Source organism: Bos javanicus, chromosome 22 (genome assembly GCF_032452875.1).
Source record: "Bos javanicus breed banteng chromosome 22, ARS-OSU_banteng_1.0, whole genome shotgun sequence".
Classification (NCBI taxonomy): Eukaryota; Metazoa; Chordata; class Mammalia; order Artiodactyla; family Bovidae; genus Bos; species Bos javanicus.
The window spans coordinates 31380928-31401030 of NC_083889.1; the positions used below are offsets into that span (position 1 = coordinate 31380928).

At 38.3% G+C, this 20103-nt stretch overlaps 1 protein-coding gene and 1 long non-coding RNA gene across 2 annotated transcripts in view; one reads left to right on the forward strand and one right to left on the reverse strand.

The window, feature by feature from the left end:
• The window catches only part of LOC133235672 (uncharacterized), a 703684-nt gene that overhangs the window by 519560 nt on the left and 164021 nt on the right, over positions 1-20103 (reverse strand). The gene's annotated exons all lie outside the window — the stretch shown is intronic.
• MDFIC2 (MyoD family inhibitor domain containing 2) overlaps positions 1-20103 on the forward strand; it is a 116994-nt gene that overhangs the window by 64415 nt on the left and 32476 nt on the right. Inside the window, exon 3 of the mRNA XM_061397390.1 lies at positions 5217-5255. Coding sequence (XP_061253374.1) covers positions 5217-5255 — 39 coding nt within the window. The remainder of the gene's footprint in view (positions 1-5216; positions 5256-20103) is intronic.

The following is a 20103-nucleotide window of genomic DNA, read 5'->3' on the forward strand; positions in this document are numbered from 1 at the left end:
ACCCCACCTGACTAGACACCCCTGCCTGGCACAGATGGCCAAGACATTTGCTTTTTTAAATACTCCATATTTCCACAGCCACCCACCAGACAAAAATTAGATTACCAATGCTTGTGTAAACTTTCCAAGCTCTGACACAATAAGATTCCAGGAAATGTACATGCACAGCTAAAAGAAGCATTATACATAATGCACTGTAATTCCAACAGACAAGTTGCTATCTTCGATAGATATACACATTTTCCATGCCAAACACATGAACGTCAATACATTTTTCTCAAGTTAAAATGGAAACCATTTAACAGATATAATGGGCACAATGAATTTCATTTTGCATTACTAATGCAGCAGAGGAGGAGGGAAGCTTTGGCAAGGACTGCAGTAAGACCAAGAAAAACAGGAAACAACTTAGAAGCTAACATGGCTGTACAAGCTATTGCCCCAAAATGCAGTCATGGAACCCAAGGGCAACTGAGACTTCATAGTCTCAAAACTCTAAGTTCATGTAAACACATTTTCGACTTATGGGGAAAAAAGTAAAAAAATGGAAAAAAGAGTGGTTGCATTTTTGGAAAAAGGTCAAGAGAGTGTTATCATTTTTGTTTGTTTTTTAACCACCATTCCTGAAGAGATGTTATCACGACCAACTTGAATTTAGGGGAGATAAATTGGAAGTGAAGGAATTAAATGATGTGTCGTGTCAAAGGGAGTTAGAAAAGTAATCCAGGAGCCCAAATCCCTAACTTCTGCTTTCACCACTGGAAATACGTATCCCCCATGACTCTTGGTCATCGTTGTTAAAAAAAATGCAACACCAAAAACAGCATTTATCTCATTGGCCCTTACCTTTAAGTCTTCTGGCACCTAACAGAGTTTATTTCAGCCACTGCACACCAAAGAATTTTTTTGGTGCCATCTACTAGATTGAAATAGTAAATTCTGAAGCTTTAGACAAATGCTATTATTTAGACAAATGCTATTTAGACAAAGCCATTTAAAATAAAGGTTTTGAGCACAGGGTTACTGCAGTCAGGCAGCCCTCACTTCCAACCTTGTGTCGCCAACACAATTTCATGGGCAGGCTGAGTGAATTTGAGAAATTGTTACCAGAGTTTCAGTTTCTCTATTTGTAAAATGGGTGTATAATAGGCCTTATATGAATATTTTTTGGGGGGTGTCAGACAGTGAAAGTCACTCAGTCGTGTCCGATTCTTTGTGACTCCAAATTCTCCAGGCCAGAATACTGGAGTGGATAGCCTATCCCTTCTCCAGCAGATCCTTCCGACCCAGGAATCAAACCGGGGTCCCCTGCATTGCAGGCGGGTTCTTTACCAACTGAGCTTCCGCCTATGGTAATGGACAGGGAAGCCTGGCCTGCTGCAGTCCATGCGGTCACAGGGAGTCAGACATGACTGAGTGACTGAACTGAACCAATGAAGGAGATGCAGGTTTGATTCGTGGGTTGGGAAGATATCCTGGAGAAAGAAATGGCAAGCTACTCCAGTATTCTTGCCTGGGAAATCCCATGGACAGATGAGCTTGGTGGGCTGCAGTCCATGGGGTTGCAAAAGAGTCAGACACAATTTAGGGACTAATCAACAACAACAACAAAGTCTAGCAGCAGGAGGGATCCTTTCCAGGCTTCAAGTCTATGCTGCCACAGCTTCCAGGCTCTGTGAACTAGGATACAATCTTAGTTCAATCCCCTCTAAAATGAGGATAATAAGAGTAATATCTAAAATAATAATATATATAATTATATAATAATACCAACAATATCTAGGATTGTTACAAGGATGAAAATGAGATAAAAATAGTAGACTTAACAATTTCTAACCTAAAGCACATTGCATTTTATCCACACATGTTTCCATCATATTTACAAAGAGGATTTAACATCTTTAGTATTAGGCTCCAAAATAATTGATGAAAGTGTCTCAGAATATAAATGGAAATAAACCAATTGGAGACAAAAACATAAGACATTCTTCATTATGTTTATCATGAGTTCCATCAAGGACTTGCATTTCTTTGATTTTCTTTTTCTCTTAGAAAATAAAAAGCACATCTCAACGCAGTGAAGCTTTAAAAGTGGATATATGACAATATTTGAAAAGATTTGACCTAGCAATTCTTTAGAAAAGCTCCTACTTCCAGAAATTGATGACTTTTTTGGCTAATGTGCAGATGTGGTACTTCATGTAATGACAGAAGCCGGTACAACCACAGTCAGTCCCGTGGCTGAAAACGATGTGCCAGCAAATTGGTTACGAGGTGTAAAAAACGGTGGACACAAAAAGTGAAGAATATCTTTGACTGTGAAAGGTCAAGATGACTTAGTAAGCTATTAACTTGGCTCATTTTTCAAATGATGAATCAACTTTTATGAGAAATATTCAGTGTTTTCAAACTGCTTATCAAGATCCTAATTCTGTCATCATAAAGACCTATATAACTCAAAATTTTAGAATACCACTTAATATGTTAATTGTTAAATTACAGTGATGTGAACTGGAATATGAAGATAACTCAAACTTTCAACTTGTTTCTCTCTTCCGATACAGAATAAACTTTTCCAAATAAGGGGCTTCTAAGGTGCACAATGTTTAGCCAGATAAAAAATAAAACAGATTGGTATGATAGTCAGCAATAGAAAGAGAAACAAATTAAGTACTTATAATTAAAGCTTGAGGAATGAAAGCATTCACACTTTCTCAGAGCTATTATTTCAGACAGTCTGGTGTCAGAATTAAAAGCCAACCAGTGCATCTGTTTATATTGCCAAGGATTTTCACAGTAAGAAGGGCTAGGAAACACATATTTTTTAATTAGGGTCCAAATCCCAAAGAACACCAAAAAAATAGTATGTCAAAAATAAATGTTCTTGTGATTTGTATTGTCCAATGTCCAAACAAAGACAAAAAATTATGTTTCTTACTTCTCCTTCACAAACACAAGTGAAAGAAAAAAAAAAAAAGTAATTCTGTTGCTTTGGCCACAGACTCCTTTTTTTTGTTGTTATTCTGCTTGCTTCTGGCTTAGCTACTGCTTTTCTTTCCCAGGATGAAATAATATAGGAAAAGCTGATTAAGGAAGGTTTCATTCACAGGAAGGTTCACCAAGATGGCTCAGTTACCAAGCCTTAAAAGCTGAATTACAGTGACATCCTAAAATGACCATTTTACACTTTAAAGTACATCTCCTATCTGAAAACTGTGAGTTAACTCTTTGCTTATCTTGAGCTCTGAATTAAAGGAAAGTCCTCTTTAAAATACACACTGATGGACTGAGCACCATAGTACTCAAATCTTCAATTAGCTTAGTTTTACTTCTCACCAGCAAAATTTCAGGTTATTTCCTGCAATTTCAAAGATCACTCTTTGGTCAGTAGAAAAAAATATGTTAAAAAGTAGTATTCTAGATGCAAAAGTGAACAGACTTCTTTCCCTCATCTATTTATTCAACAGATATTAACTGATCATCTATTATTTGTCATATGCTGGGTTCGTTGTTGGGAAAGACATCAGTGCATATAGCATATAATCACAACACAGGATGTTACGATCTCTAACAGGAGAAGTATAGAGTTCTGAGAAGTGTGTACCCACAGAAGTAGACTAGGATAGATTTGAAAGGTGATTGGCTGTCATATCTTTTATTTGACAGAGGAGGAAGCCTAAGATCTAGAAAGACCGAACTTCGTAACCACAGAGCTTTCCAGTGAAAAAAACATGTATCACGGAACTAGAATTAACATCTCCAAATTCAAATCTCAAATTCCCTATAGAGCAATACACTTCTCTCCAGAACATAATTTCCCCCCAAACAATAATGCCAAACCATGAATGTCAAAGCAGTTGACTAAAAGTTAGAAATGTGCTTTGAGACCTAAGAGTCAACATTCTTCCTAACTGTATAACATTCCAGATGGCGGAGAGGGAGGGCTCAGAGGTCAGACCCAATTGGATCCTAATCTTAAATCGACCACATCTAACCAGCCAATGACCTTCAGCAAAGCACCTAATCTGAAAATCACCTTGATTTTTTAAAAATCTTCTAAGTCAGGATCAGAGTATTTACATGAGAGGGGTAAATGTCATGAAAGAGTTGAATTGAATAGAAACTCAATACACATACATTTTTGTCCCCTCTTCTCACTCAAGTAAATTGAATAAAACTGATGAAAGACCAGGTCACCAAAAACCACATCTCAGTTTATTTCTTACCAGACATTTCAGCACAAAATCCAGCCTCCAATTTCTACTCTGTGAATGTTTTAGGAGTTAAAAAGAAGAGACTAAACAAGTAAATTTACAGAATTTCATCAGCACACATCCTGTAAAAAAGAGATGGGAAGGAAACAGAATCAGATAAATATTTAAAGTTATTTAAACCTCCTACATAATGTTGCGAGCCTCTTTCCATTATGGAAACCCAAGTAGCATAGGTAAAGGGAACTTAACTACTACTACTGCTAAGTCTCTTCAGTCGTGTCCGACTCTGTGCAACCCCATAGACGGCAGCCCACCAGGCTCCCCTGTCCCTGGGATTCTCCAGGCAAGAACACTGGAGTGGGTTGCCATTTACTTCTCCAATGCGTGAAAATGAAAAGTAAAAGTGAAGTTGCTCAGCCATGTCTGACCCTCAGCGACCCCATGGACTGCAGCCTACCAGGTTCCTCCATCCATGGGATTTTCCAGGCAAGAGTACTGGAGTGGGGTGCCATTGCCTTCTCCAAAAGGGAACTTATAGATTCTCATATCTAGGATCTCCAAAAGTAGATGAGTTTCAGGAGTAAGAGAATCCAGGCACTCAAATGACAAAGTCAATGCCCTTCTTTGATGGTTATTTGGCTCCTTGTTTTAGTTTTATTCTCAGATTTTTATACAAGGCAAGAAAGATAACTTTTATCAGTTATCTTCAACCTCACAAAAGAGGAGAGAACTCTCACTTTCAGGGAACAACCTGACTGGTACTACCTGATTCTTAGAGCCATCCCACAAAACACCACCATGGCTGGGTTTTACAGGATGTGGGTTACCATGTCTCTGCACGGAAGAGGTATGGACAAGACCATTCCACTCAAACTATGTGGAACAGGTCTTCTTTTGGAAAGTGGGGTTCTCTTCCCTGAAAAAAAAAGGTAAATGGATCCTGGAAAGACAAAAAAATTGGATATTCATGCAAATAATTATTTTTAATTTCCTTTCTTTTAGGATTATCCAGTTCAATTCAAAGTCCTCTGGAAGACCCTGGTAGGTTCATTTGATTTCTTTGCAATAGCTTCCTGTACTAGATAACGGGCACTTTGGGGTAATGTGTTAAGGAAAGGACTCCATCTTTGTCAGTGCCCACAGTATAGTGGCCACAGCACTGGCATAACAGCATCACACATCTGCATTATTCAAAGTACACCACAATCATTTTTTTTCCCTTGAAGGTGCTTATAAGCCTATCTCTACATACATGTTATATAACAAAAGTTGAAAAATCATGTTCTCATTTATACATTACACTGATTCAGAGTCTTCCTATTTAAGACCCTGTGTTTAGCTTTAAGGGATGAAAAAAAGCTCAGTCTCTGTCCTTGAAGGATTGAGCAACTTCTCTAAGAAATCACTTTAAGCTAGAATTAGCCAAGAAGACCCCATGTATAACTAACATTTGAGCTGGGTTTGGGGGGATAAGTAGAAGTTTCACTGTTAGGCATGTACAAAGAAGCGAAGACAGAAAATGTGAAATGTGATTTCTCATTTAGTTAAAAGATGACACAGATAAATGGGGAATAAATAGCAAGGGGGCTTTTAAACATTTAGCAATGAAAGTCTGCCTAATATGTCATGGTGCTCCTGTAGGAGGCTATACTGGGCCACAGTCCTCTAGGAAGAGGTTGGGCTAAATGAACAAGACGTTAACAAATGCAGTATGGCCCATTTACATTAAGTAAGCATCAGACATGTATATGTTCATCAATTTAGATGAAAAATCTAGAAAAGAGTTGTCCCTAACTGAAAATAGGAACCACCTCCATAAAGAGTAGTAAGAATGAAGCAAGCAGCAGGGGTGAAGTGAGAATTTTGCTTTTCTTTTACACTTCCATATTGCTTGAGCTCTTTTTTTTTTTTTTCACAATAAAATTGTAACTATGTGTTGCTCGCTTAAAGTATAAATATTGTTTATATAAAAGGGAGTTTTGATTAAAATAAGGGTCAAAAAAAAAACTGGCAGGATAAGAAGTGTGGACTTGTAAGAATTACAGTTCTTGTTAGTTTTGGTTGTCATTAGGGCAGGTAGCTAAAAACCTGAGCTATACATTATGAAGAATAACATTTGGTAGATGGGAATATCATTAAGCCAATCAACAGATAGGCAGGTAGACCTCTTTGGAGGTCATTACATAGATAAACACATATATTTTGTAAATGTATATATAAATTAAACAAATATATATACTTTATACTTGAAATATACACATATTTATATACTTGAAATATATACATATTTATATACTTTGAATATATATATTATATATATATATATTTGGGGGGTGTGTATAGTGTGCAGTATGCAGGACCTTACTTTCTCGGCCAGGGATTGAACTCATGTTCCTTGCATTGGAAGTGTGAAGTCTTAACTACCAAACCACCAGTGAAATCCCACAAATATATTTTATATAGCAGGCTCTTCCAAATATATATAATGAATATATTAAAATGAATAATAAGGGTTAGGGAGAGAGAAGACAGACTAGTTCTTTTCTGAATATAGTGATTTTAAGATATGCAAGAAATGCCTTTTGGGATGCTTGCTTGGGAAATGTCTTAAAGACAACATATCCGGATATGGAGGGCACAACAAGCAGAGTCTGGTTTCATTTAGATGTGGTGGTTATCTACATGAAGAAGAGAGGTGGAGTAATAAGTGATATCAAAGGTCATCAGGAAATAAATGAGGTCAGCAAGGAAAAGAGTGAATAGAGCCTAAGGCAAGGCTTTGAGAAAGATCATCCATTAAGAGAAACAATGGACTGGCTCATTCATTCACCTTTTTTTTTCAAGGATCCTGAGCCTAACACTGTAAGTTTCAAGTATAGAACACAGTGGTGGAAAAAAATGGCCTAGTGACTGCCCACAGGCAGCTTCTATCCACTGCAATGCAAACATCCACTAACCTTAACTGAGCACTTAATGACTTCGCAATGGCACTGAAGTATCATATCAATCTTTAGAGCAGTGTTGTCTTATCTCCATTCTATGGATGAAGAAATGAGGCTTGGTGAGGTGGTCAATTTGTTCTAAGTCATGCAACTATGAAGTGGCAGGGACTTGATGTGATGACCAAGTCTGTCTGCTTCCACAACCCATACACCTGTGTAACACTGTGAAGTGGCCAGCCAAGGGGTCGTAGAAGAAATATCAGAATGGGGTGGGGGACAACAACAGCATTCTCTGCTAAAAAACACAGGGTCAGAATCAAGGGCCTGACTACCCATGTTATCAAGGAGGGGGGAAACTGATGAGAGATCATTAATTTGATTATTATAAAGTCATGTAGTCATTTATTTTTTCACTCAACCAATATGCATTAAGCAGCTAGCATGTATTACCACAAGGGCTTTGGAAGATCAGTTTTACTTGGTAGGCATAGAAGCCAATTGTGAAGGATCAAGGAATGAGTAGATAGTAAAATCGCTTGTGCTAAGGACCCCTCTGAGTAATTGGGTGATGGAAAAATTAGCTTAAGAAGGCTTTTCAGGCCTATAGCACACCTAAGTCAGCCTGCGGAGGCAGGACAGAGTCAGTAGAGAGACTGAAAATACAGGGAAAGGGGATCATGGTGAATAAAGACGCATCCTGTGGACAGCGGAAGATAACGAGATGCAAACTCCTGATCCAAAGGTCATGTTGAAAAGGAGAAGGACCCATTTTCCTCTCGTAGGGGAAAAAAGGAAATATAAAGGATAAATGTTGCTGCAAAATGCAATAGTAGGTCACTGTACCAATAAGATTTATTTGCATATGTTTGGACAGCAGTTCTCAACCCTGGCTACATACTAGAATCATCTTGGCAGTTGTTACAAACTGTGATACTTTAGACTGAACTCCAGACCAATTAAATCAGAAAAAAATGTGAGGTTTCTTCAGGCTGAGGATATCCAAGGCTGTACAGAGGACTTGGCAAGGTGTGACTAGGTGGGGAGAGGGGGGAGGCATTACTTGAGCAAAATCTGAAAAGCTAGGAACCAATAAAGAAATTAATTTGCCAAAATAAAGTAAGGAAGAACTGGTGGGTAGGGGCTGCAAAACAGAAACTCTGCTATGTGTGTAGATCACAAAGGATCCCTATAAATTTTCAAATTACTGCAAAGCAGACACATGCACATCACATTACATACAACCGTAACCTGTACTAAGCACAGGTCATATCGGTACTACTCTCTTTTGTATTTCCAATTTCCATCAAAGTCCCTAGCATGCAGTAGATACTCAATAAACATTAGGTAAATGAATGACTTAATAAACAAATGTGTAACTCAGATGGTAGCAAAACTCTCTCTTCAAGTGTCTAGAGTCCTTGAGAAAAGCAAAATTGTCTCATATTCAATCCCAACTCGCTCACTGCAAATACCTTCTGTGTTTCAGATCTACATGGGGTCTAACAGATTTTTACTAAAGTTTAAAGTAAGAAAACAAAGGGGAGAAGGGCTTTATCAGCAAAACTTACAAGCAATTTAAAATTTGCTATTTGTTGTTGTTCAGTCGCTCACTTGTGTCTGACTCTTTGCAACCCCATGGACTGCAGCACACCAGGCTTCCCTGTCCTTCACCATCTCCTGGAGCTTGTTCAAACTCATGTCCATAGAGTAAATGATGCTATCCAACCATCTCATCTGTTGTCCCCTTCTCCTCCTGCCTTCAATCTTTCCCAGCATCAGGGTCTTTTCTAATGAGTTGGCTCTTCGTATCAGGTGGCCAAAGTACTGCAGCTTCAGCTTGCTGAAAATCAGTCCCTCCAATGAGTGTTCAGGACTGATTTCCTTTAGAATTGACTGGCTTGATCTCCTTGCAGTCCAAGGGCCTCTCAAGAGTTTTCTCCAACACCACAGTTCAAAAGCATCAATTCTTCAGAATTCAGCCTTCTTTATGGTCCAACTCTCACATCTATACATGACTACTGGAAAAACCTTAGCTTTGACTATACAAACAGCCATATTGTTAACTATGTCCCTTGGCCATTCTCACTGGCCACTGTTCCATGGTGAGTCCTTACCTCCTGCCACCTTGCTGCAATTTTATTTCCTTCAAGCTTTACCAGTACCATCCAAATCACAAATTTCACCTGTTCTTATTTAGCACAGTTTAACTATGACTATCTCCTACACCATGGCTTTGAGGGGAACTCACTTTGAGTATCCAAACTTTCCCAGAATTTTTTTTTTTCACCAAACCAAATGGTAAATATTAACCCTATCCTTTTTAGGGCCCCAAAGTTTTATGGCCAATTATGATTTTAAATGGCCATTTCCTCCTTCTTTTCATATAAGAGAATGAATCATCTGGAGAAGACAAATGGAAAACCTCCAACCCAATAATGAATGAGGCCCAATGAGAGAATAAACGTTTGTTATTGGAAGTCCATAAAATATGTATATAATTACTGTTGAGAATAATCCTTACCGTCCTTACTGGCGAGTCTCAAAATCAATGTCTTTGTCTGTGAATGTCATCACTGTACCCCGTCACATGAGCAGCGCTGTGAATACAGTGGGCACTCAACACACCAATCATGAGGATAAAGGGTGAAGATGAGATACTCTCTGAGATTTTATACCTTATAATAATAGTGGTAATAATAGCTACTTTCTATGTCCAAAGCTGTTTAAAAGCATTAACATTTCACATGGCCGCATATCCTCAGAAAGCAGATCAATATTTATTCTTCCAAGTGTGTTGAGTACACAATCGGGGCACCTCGAGGTGAAAGCGTCACCCTGCCAGTGTCAGCCTCAGAACTTGGAAATCACATCCCCAGTTCATTATGTCAGAATAATAAAGTGACCCTGGCCGGTTGAATGTATTCATTAATGGCTGAGGAAGGAGAGGGGCAGCAGGAGCAGACAATAAAGCTTGGGGAACTCAGTGCTAACTAGCTGGCAAGGAAACTCTATTATTTAGTATTGCATCAGTTCCAGAAGAGAAACGTATGCATACACACATACATCAGAGCAGGCCTGTTTAGTCCTTTTCAAGGAGAATTTTTTTTTTAATTTAATTTAATTTAACTTTACAATATTGTATTGGTTTTGCCATATATCAAAATGAATCTGCCACAGGTATACATGTGTTCCCCATCCTGAACCCTCCTCCCTCCTCCCTCCCCATACCATCCCTCTGGGTCGTCCCAGTGCACCAGCCCCAAGCATCCAGTATCGTGCATCGAACCTGGACTGGCGACTCGTTTCATATATGATATTATACATATTTCAATGCCATTCTCCCAAATTATCCCACCCTCTCCCTCTCCCACAGAGTCCAAAAGACTGTTCTATACATCAATGTCTCTTTTGCTGTCTCGTATACAGGGTTATTGTTACCATCTTTCTAATTCCATATATATGCGTTAGTATACTGTATTGGTGTTTTTCTTTCTGGCTTACTTCACTCTGTATACTAGGCTCCAGTTTCATCCACCTCATTATTTTTTTTAACTCCTAGTCCAAGTAATTTTACTATCAATGATTGGATGGGGTGAGGGATAGTAGGAAGAACTTTCTTCTGAGGTCTCTCTCTCTCTGTGTGTCTCTGTCCCCTTACTGTGTGTTTTGCTGATTAAGCAAATCAACCTTAAATAGTAACTAACTAGAAAAGAACTCTACAAGGTTTCCTTAAGCAGCATCAAAATGACCATGGCCCATTCTCAGAGCCTATTAAGAGTCAACCAGCACGACTAACAAGTCACTCAGCCCAGACTTTCAGAATTTGGCTCTTTTGTTCTGTCAGTTTGAAGAGTGCCCTTCGAGTGATGCAATTTAGAAGGGAGCTCTTTCAGAGCTTTCACTCAGGAAGGCGCTGGGAGCTCTGAGGGTAGAGCTTAGCTCAGGAAAAGGGAAAGAATGCAAGTCTGCATTGACAGCTTGATCCCAGAGAGAGGTGGCAGGGCTGCTTGTCTGGCGGGTCCTCTGGGTGTGGATGAGGCAGGGGCAGGGAGGAGCCTTCATCTTAAGTGAATGTGTGACTCCAATATTAAAAGAACAATTACCTTCCTGCACACCGCTTGCTGTTTGCTACTGCTGTTTCCTTCAATAAAACCTCTTTTCACTTGCCAATGGGGGCCTGTCAGGCAATAATATTTTTCAGGCATGATACACATACTAAAATGCCCTAGTGAGTTTTTAATACATTTACAGTTAATAACAATACGGCTGCTTTGTCAGGAAAGGTAAAAAAAAAAAAAAGGATTTGTTAAAATTGCAGAGCAATAGCGAGACAGGATGGACCAGCGTTGGTGTGCTTCATGCTGCTGGTCCCTCCTAAGGGTCAAGCCAGCCGCCTGCAAGCAGGGAAAAGGAGCAAAGTGTGACCGGGATGTGGCCTTTTTATTAAAATTGAAGTTCACCTTTTTAATAAAGACCTTTGTGTGTTCAGATCCTCTTCTCCCACGTGGGAGGAGGATGATAACACAAGTTAGGTGAGATGTGTGCACAGCATCCTTATATTTGAACATATATTCGGCTCATGGATTTATCATGGAGCACTGTCTTTATAACTCAAGCAGGATGAAGGGATGGGATGAATTGTTCCCAAGGAGAAACCTCTACTTAAAAGAGATTTCCAGCAAAAGACTAGAATCCTTGACTCATAAATTACAGTTTGCTGTGATCACAGCTCAAGTTTGTTTTGTTAAATGAAACTAGACATTCAGCTCAGTTCAGTCGCTCAGTCATGTCCGACTCTTTGCAACCCCATAAATCGCAGCACGCCAGGCCTCCCTGTCCATCACCAACTCCCGGAGTTCGCTCAAACTCACGTCCATCGAGTCGGTGATGCCATCCAGCCATCTCATCCTCTGTCATCCCCTTCTCCTCCTGTCCCCAGTCCCTCCCAGCATCAGAGTCTTTTCCAATGAGTCAACTCTTCACAGGGGGTGGCCAAAGTACTGGAGTTTCAGCTTTAGCATCATTCCTTCATAAAGGTATAATAAATAATATAAATAGATAACATCTATCAGTCAATTTCAAGATAGATTTCTATTGTTATTTTCAAACATCCATTTGGCTAGAGTTTTTAAAAAATGTGTGTGTGTATACATGGATTCATATGTATGAGTCATCAATTATGTACATAATGCTAACAAGCTTGTACAGACTTTGAAAATCAAAAAATAGTTCTAGTGGTCAAAAACTAACGTTTTGGTACTACCACACAAATAAATACATATTTTCATGAAGGGACATACTGGGGAAAAGAATTTCTCTTAAGGGTGAAATGGAGCTTCTACATAATCCTGCAGAATAAAGGCACTTGTCCTGACTGTTGTTAAAATAATTCATGGTATTGGTTGTTCAACATGTATTACAGGATCTACCAATGGGAGACCATATACAGTTAAGTGGATAGCTACCACGTGTGACAGCATGGATGCAAATCCTGGCCACACTACTGTTAATTCTATGACCTTAAGTAAAATGTCTCCAACTCTCTGAGCCTCAATTTCTTAACCATTATAGTGCAATGACTTCTGTTGCTGCTGCTGCTGCTAAGTCGCCTCAGTCGTGTCCGACTCTGTGCGACCCCATAGACGGCAGCCCACCAGGCTCCCCCATCCCTGGGATTCTCCAGGCAAGAACACTGGAGTGGGTTGCCGTTTCCTTCTCCAATGCATGAAAGTGAAGTTGCTCAGTCGTGTCCGACTCTTCGAGATGACTTCTACTGTTATACAATTATGTAATACTACAATTATAGTATCTACTAAGTACATTTCATATAGGGGAAAATCAGAAAATAAATATATTGTATTTTGTACCAATCCTGGCACTCAATAAATAGTATTTTGATCATAATTACTCAATAATAATTACTTAAACATAGTTATTGATTAACTTACATATGAGTTGTATTCCAAATTAACATATTATTAACCAGATTGATAAACAGTACCTGCTGTAAAGTGCTCTTGCTTGGAAAATCCCATGGACGGAGGAGCCTGGTGGGCTGCAGACCATGGGGTCACTAAGAATTGGACACAACTGAGCGACTTCACTTTCACTTTTCACTTTCATGCATTGGAGAAGGAAATGGCAACCCACTCCAGTGTTCTTGCCTGGAGAATCCCAGGGATGGGGGAGCCTGGTGGGCTGCCGTCTATGAGGTCGCACAGAGTTGGACATGACTGAAGCGACTTAGCAGCAGCAGCAGCTGTAAATAATCCCCAAGTTTCTAGGGCCTAATTTAATAAATGATCTCTCTTGGCCACCCAAAGTTCCATGCAGATAAATATCTGAGTTGCCTTCCACCACATGGTGACTCAGGGATCCAAGTTTTTTTCATCCTGTGGCTCTGCCATCCCTATGCGGACCCTCAGAGTTTTCTACTGCATTCTCTGCTTAAATCTGTCCAAGAAGTAAAAAAACAAACTGTGAAGAATCACAGGGCATATTTTAGGGGACAAACTAGAAGTGAGGCACTTCATTTCTGCCCACATCCCTTTTGCACAGAACCATGTACCTAATGCAAGGAGGCCAGAAAATGTACTCTGTGTGTCCAAAAAGAAGTAGATTGGGCTCAGCGGACATCCAGTCAGTCTCTGTCAACAACATAAATCTGTATAAGCTAAAATCAGTATAATTGAGAGTGTTTTCTTTAGCCATATTTGAAGCACTGGGGATACCAATTTATGCAATAAGGAGCTTTCAGAATATACAATGTCCCTATTACATGCACTGGTGATGTTGACTGCTAAATTGTTTTATACACTCACCCACTTTCCTTGGCTGTCTCTGAATTTTTTTTTTTCTATCTGCTTCTACCCTCCTTACTCATCTTTGCTGGTTCTCCTTTTAACATGTGTACCAGAATGCTTGCAATTGAACTTTTTTTTCATAGAAAGTTTTACACTTTTTTCTTTTTTAACAAAAGAAAATGGGCATTCTTCCTATGCTTCCTCAGATTCAACTCTTGACATCTTCTCTGGGAAGACCTCCTCCATGATGGAGACAGAGCTGGGTACCACTCACCAGTATCCCTATAACCTAGGTCAGATCATTTGTTACATGGAATTACCAGGGTCTCCTGAGTGGAGTCTGCTCTTTGACTGGAAGAAATTTGAAAACTGACTTACGTCTTTTATCTGAGTTTCTCCTCATAGAGTATAGTATTGTAGCTGTCACAGAGCAGACACTCAACCCCATTTAAAAGAAGGAATTAAGGAACTTCGAGGTATAATTCAGCCTATGCATCTCAGTCAATAAAGAAAACCAAAATACAAATAAAACTTCAATCCTATCAAAAGAAGTCATGTAAAAAAATTAATGAGAGGAATAGACATTTACCTCTATAAAAGTATACAAAACATTTTTTTCAATTTTCAACATTTAACACCATATTTTTTAAAAAGTAAGCAATTTGAGTATTGCACCTGGTTCCAGTAAATTGACTTTGGAAATATTTTTCTTTCCTATGTGTATTCATATACTGTAACTTGAAGGCAGAGAAAAGACAACTCCGAACAAGCCTACCAGAGATCCTACACCCAAAACTTTTGTGCTATCTTAAAAAAAAAAAAAAAAAGGCCATCTCTGAATTTCTAGAAGTGAAACTTTTTTTTTTTTGAAGCCTAATATCAGTTATAAAACATGCAATTTCTTCCGAGATATTAAAAAAATGCTAAAGATGAGTGACTTTTCGAATTAAATTCTAATTAGATTTTTATCAAGATTTTTTTCATTCATTTACTGTGAAAATAATATAACATTTTCTTTAGTATATTTGCATTATTTTCCATGAGATAAGCATTTATCTCTAAAAAAGTAACAAAACTCTTTATAGCAAAACTTCTAAAACTTAAGGGTAGTAGAGACAACTGTTAGTACCTTATTCAGTTCCAAATATATAAATACAAAATATTTCACACGAAATCCAAATAATTGTGGTGACCTATTCAAACAGATATCATTACAGTTTCTCCTTTGCATTGCTATAGGAGATCAGCCCTGGGATTTCTTTGGAAGGAATGATGCTAAAGCTGAAACTCCAGTACTTTGGCCACCTCATGCGAAGAGTTGACTCATTGGAAAAGACTCTGATGCTGGGAGGGATTGGGGGCAGGAGGAGAAGGGGACGACAGAGGATGAGATGGCTGGATGGCATCACCGACTCGATGGACATGAGTCTCAGTGAACTCCGGGAGTTGGTGATGGACAGGGAGGCCTGGCGTGCTGCAATTCATGGGGTCACAAAGAGTCGGACAGGACTGAGCGACTGATCTGATCTGATCTGATTATGAATATTAATTATTATATGTACTATGAATATCATTATCAGTCTATTTAGTCTACTATATCACAGGCAGGGCACCATAACAATTTAAAGCTCATCTTCTTTTTTGGAAGATTTATACCCAGACTTTCTGAGTATAAATCCCAGCTTTGCCATTCACTCTTTGCAATTACAGTTCATGACTTATATCACCTATCTGTGCCTCAGCCTTCTCATATGTAAAATGTAGATAGCTTAACCTACAGAGCTGTGGTGAGGACAAAGCTTACTTTCCTTCCAGTTCATCCTCCATATTGGTATTTCTAAGACAAATACATGACCTTGTTTTATTTCTGCTTAAAATATTTGTATATTTTAAAATATTTTAATATTTTAATACAGACTATATCCATGTTTGGGGGTAAGGGGTTGGGAATCTATATTATATGTCTGTGTATGGTGCATTTCTCCAAAGAAAGGGTCCATATGTTTCCTTGGGATCCATTCCCCTTAAATCAATAACCACTACCCAACGGCCTAAGTCTAAAATCCATAGGTAAACATAAAAACTCCACCATAGCTCCCCTAATCCTTCTTCTCACTTTTGCTTATTCCTCCCCCATGTTCTTACTATGCTCTGCTAAATACTAGTTTTCACACTTCTGTGTTTTACAAATTTTTTCTTCTTCCTTGAATATCAATGGCCACCTGGCAACTAAATACTAATTTTTTGAGATCCAGTGAAAACGTCATCTCTTTTAGATATCTATCTACGTTACACCAAGCATTATTAAAAATCCCTGAATTTGCATCTGCAGAACTGCAGAATAGCCCCTATCTATTATCCATTTGTCATATGCTACTGAAATCAGCTGAATGTCTGACACTCCACTGACGGGTAAACTCAGAAGACAGGCACCAGGTCTTATTCACCCTTATGCATCTACCAACAATGAGTGTATTGCTAAGTACTATATAAATAAGCCATAAATGTTTCTCAAATGAATGAGTGAATTCCTGACTACTGTCTTGCTTCAGATTCATCTGTTAGGTAGATATTACATGATATTTTCTGAAGGATCTTTTTTTTAAATCAATGTTGGTTAATCTACATGAATACCATATTTATGAATTCAGGCATAAGATGCTATATTTCACACTCTTTCTAAAGTGTTTTAAATCATGTACATACCATATAAAAAAATAATTTGATAGTTGGTGATGGAACAAAAATTTGATAGCATGATTTTATGTCCTAGGAGGTCAACCCTCTTTCTATTAGTAACATGTTTCTAAATGGGACACCTTGAAGCTATTTCAACAAAACCGCCACCACACATTGATATCTTGAACTGAGCACAGCAGTGCTGCAGTAAAAACCACATACACAGAGAAACAGGGAGAACTGATGCAGAAGCAAATGACATATGTTTAAAAGCCATAACAATGTCTAAAGTACTTTTCCTTTATATTAAGTATATTTTCATTCCTCTGTTTCATCTTCATGGATTCAAAGCACCAAACTTCTTTTGATCCAGAAGAGGAACAGAGTTTTCTTACAAACGTATGAAGAAGCTAGGATTAGGCATGCTTCTGGCATCTTCCCTTTTTCAGAAAACAGGATTTTGAAGCAAGAAGAGCATAAACAGAACACACTGACTCTTGACACACCATTGCATTCTTCAACTAGAATAATAAAAATTTGCAAATGAACAAAAGAGTGGGAGGCAGATATCTGATTTACAATGTTTTTGAGCTAAAGAACACTATAAAAAAAAAAAAGATCCATGTGAATAATAAAGCATTGTTAACCAAGTCGTGACATTTCTATTCTAGTGATGACTTGAACAGCAGAACTGCATGCAGGCGCCTTGTGCCATTTTCCAAGTGGGAGGAAGACATATAATTATAATTCTTACAGTAATGAGAATTCAAGAAAATCTGGGGAAAAGTTTATTCAAAAACATATTGACATATCAGTGTTATAAATTACTTTCTCTTATTAACCTGCCCCCCTCAAAATTCTTTTGTTGGCTAGCTCATCATGGCACAAAAAGGTATTTCAGGAAAAGAGAGACCTACCTCGAAAATCTTTTTATTGCACTGAAAAATACCTACCATATATTTATTCTGTAGCTTGCTCAACACGTGAGATATATGAGAGAAAGATGTTTTCAAAACAGTTTTAACCTCCATTGTCTTGAGCGCACGTATCAACTCTGTCACATCACTTATCGAAAATCCTCACAGAAACCTTGCATTTAGTCAAAACTAATGAATCTGTTTTAACACCCTTTGCGAAAGTCAAAGAGGATATAATATTATGTTTTCACTTAACATACATTTTTCTTCCATTTCCTTTCTTTGTTGGGTGGTTAAGAGGGGGGAAATACTGCAAAAATTACAGTGATGTTATCAACTGCAGTGTTTTAACAGAGAACAGAATTGGAAATGGCATTTTGCTAAGTGAACTTCTAAATGAATGGGGGGGCGGGGAACCCACAGACGGATGGATTTTCTCTTGGTGTTTATCTCCACTGAAGTCTCAGAGGGTAGACTCCCAAGTGTTGAAGGAAGCTCTCTAACTGACCCCATTACTGCCTTGGGCACTGGTGAAGGTGAAGAGGCAGTTGTAAAGTCAGCCTCTGAGTGAGCGCTGCGGAAATTATAGGGCTGTGTTAAATGCATCCTCTGCAGGGTGCTTCCCTATCTTCAGAGGACACACTCATTAAGTGCTGCCAATGAGAAAACTAAGCATTTTTCTCTATAAAAAGTGCCCCTTTTTGTGGAACATCTGGAGCCTATCCAAAGGCCTTCCAGTCTAGGTGGAAGAACATAATAAAGCAAAACACCTCCATCATTGAGGCATCAGCCTGAAGGAGTGAGTCGTTGCTGCATATCCACCAGGGTCACTCACCCACCATCATCACATGCTCCCTAGACCGAGCAAGAAGGCAGGGTGCCGGATCCAAGTAGAATGTGACAGAAGGGACACTGAATCAGTATGCAAAAATGCTCACTTACAAACTTAGAAGAAAACATATATATGCTATTTCTTGCAGTTTACTAATCCCATTTCATCCACACTCAATTATTTTTTCCCTCTGCCTGTTAGTTATATACACACGAAGATTTGGTTTCTACATAAATCTGGTGCTTTCTACAATGTCTCCTATGATAAAGAATAAAGATACATGGGAGAAATAGATAAAGACTAGAGATATTGCACTCTTGTATTGGTGTATATTCAATATAGAGAGTGTATCAGCTTAGTCAAACAAGAAAGAAAACCACAAGGATGAGGGAAGAATGTATACAAGTCAGATGGAGTAAAAGGTACCACAGAAAGAAGCATCGTAAAAAGTCCAAAACTGGGTCTCAAAAAGTGATAAAAGTAAATTATCACGGAGGGAGAAAAAAATTTCAAAAGAACCCAAAGAGATCTCATGTTCATTTGCTCATTTTTATGTGAATTAAGTTGACTGCATGTTACTATGTTGACCTGGTTCTGTCCTAAGATGCTCTTAAAACTGGGTAGTATGTTGGGAAAAGAAACATTTCAGAGTTAAGTTCTGGTGATGAATCTAGGACAGGGCTCCAGGCTTTAAGCCTCTTTATGACAGTACGAGAATTTAATAGATTTCTCATTTCCTAGGAGAGGAGAATTCTCATCTTTAGTAATTGAGTCACTGCAATTAGTTTCCTTGAAATCTAGAAAAGTAACTTTTTCTCGGAAAGGAAAAGAGAATCATTTCTAATTCTAACTCAAACATCTTCTTAAACATATGTGTGCCCAAAGTATTGGATGAAAGTCTTTATTATCAGTGCTCTGCACTTATCTCAGCTGATTTTAAGGAATCTGTGCAGAGATAGATGGTAACAAGAAAGAAAACTTCAGTTAGAACAAACTGGGTTTGAATCTTTGACAAGCTGCTTCACATCTCTGAATTTCAGTTGCCTTGTGACTCATAATAGGTACACACAAAGTTTGAGAACCACTCTCCTAGATATTATAAAATGAGGTATACACAGGCTCATGCCAACAAGATGTATAAATGAGGCAAAATTACCCTCTGGACTCAACAAGCTGATCACCTGTAAAGATACTCCTCTCAGAGCAACCTTAACAAGAGTAAATATACTTCCTTTAAAACATCAGGACTATCTTCTGATGACTTATGGAGCTCTCTCAGAGAAAGAAAGAAAAAATCCTCTTTCCAGTCTGCCACAGTTATTGAACTGGAATCACTGGGTATATTTATACCTGTTTCAAACAAAGTATGGTTGGCTCATTTCAAGTTTAAATATTCCATTAGCTAAGTGGTAAAGAAACTCATGTAACCCAGGAGGCCCTATGGTTCCACCTTAAGTATTATTCCTTTAGAATTTCTGTTACTGTTTTCAACCCTTTGAGCTCTTGCAAATGTATCTGGCATTCAATTAAAGTGAGATTAATCCAAAGCAGATGCAGCAGTAGTAAAGAATTGCTTTGTTGAAAGCCTACCCATTTAACATACTAAATTGTAAGCACATAGACACAAACAAATCCATAAATATTAATTATTTAAAATTATTTAAAATGCATAGTTTTATATAACTCATTTGACAAAAATACAAATGCCAGTGTACT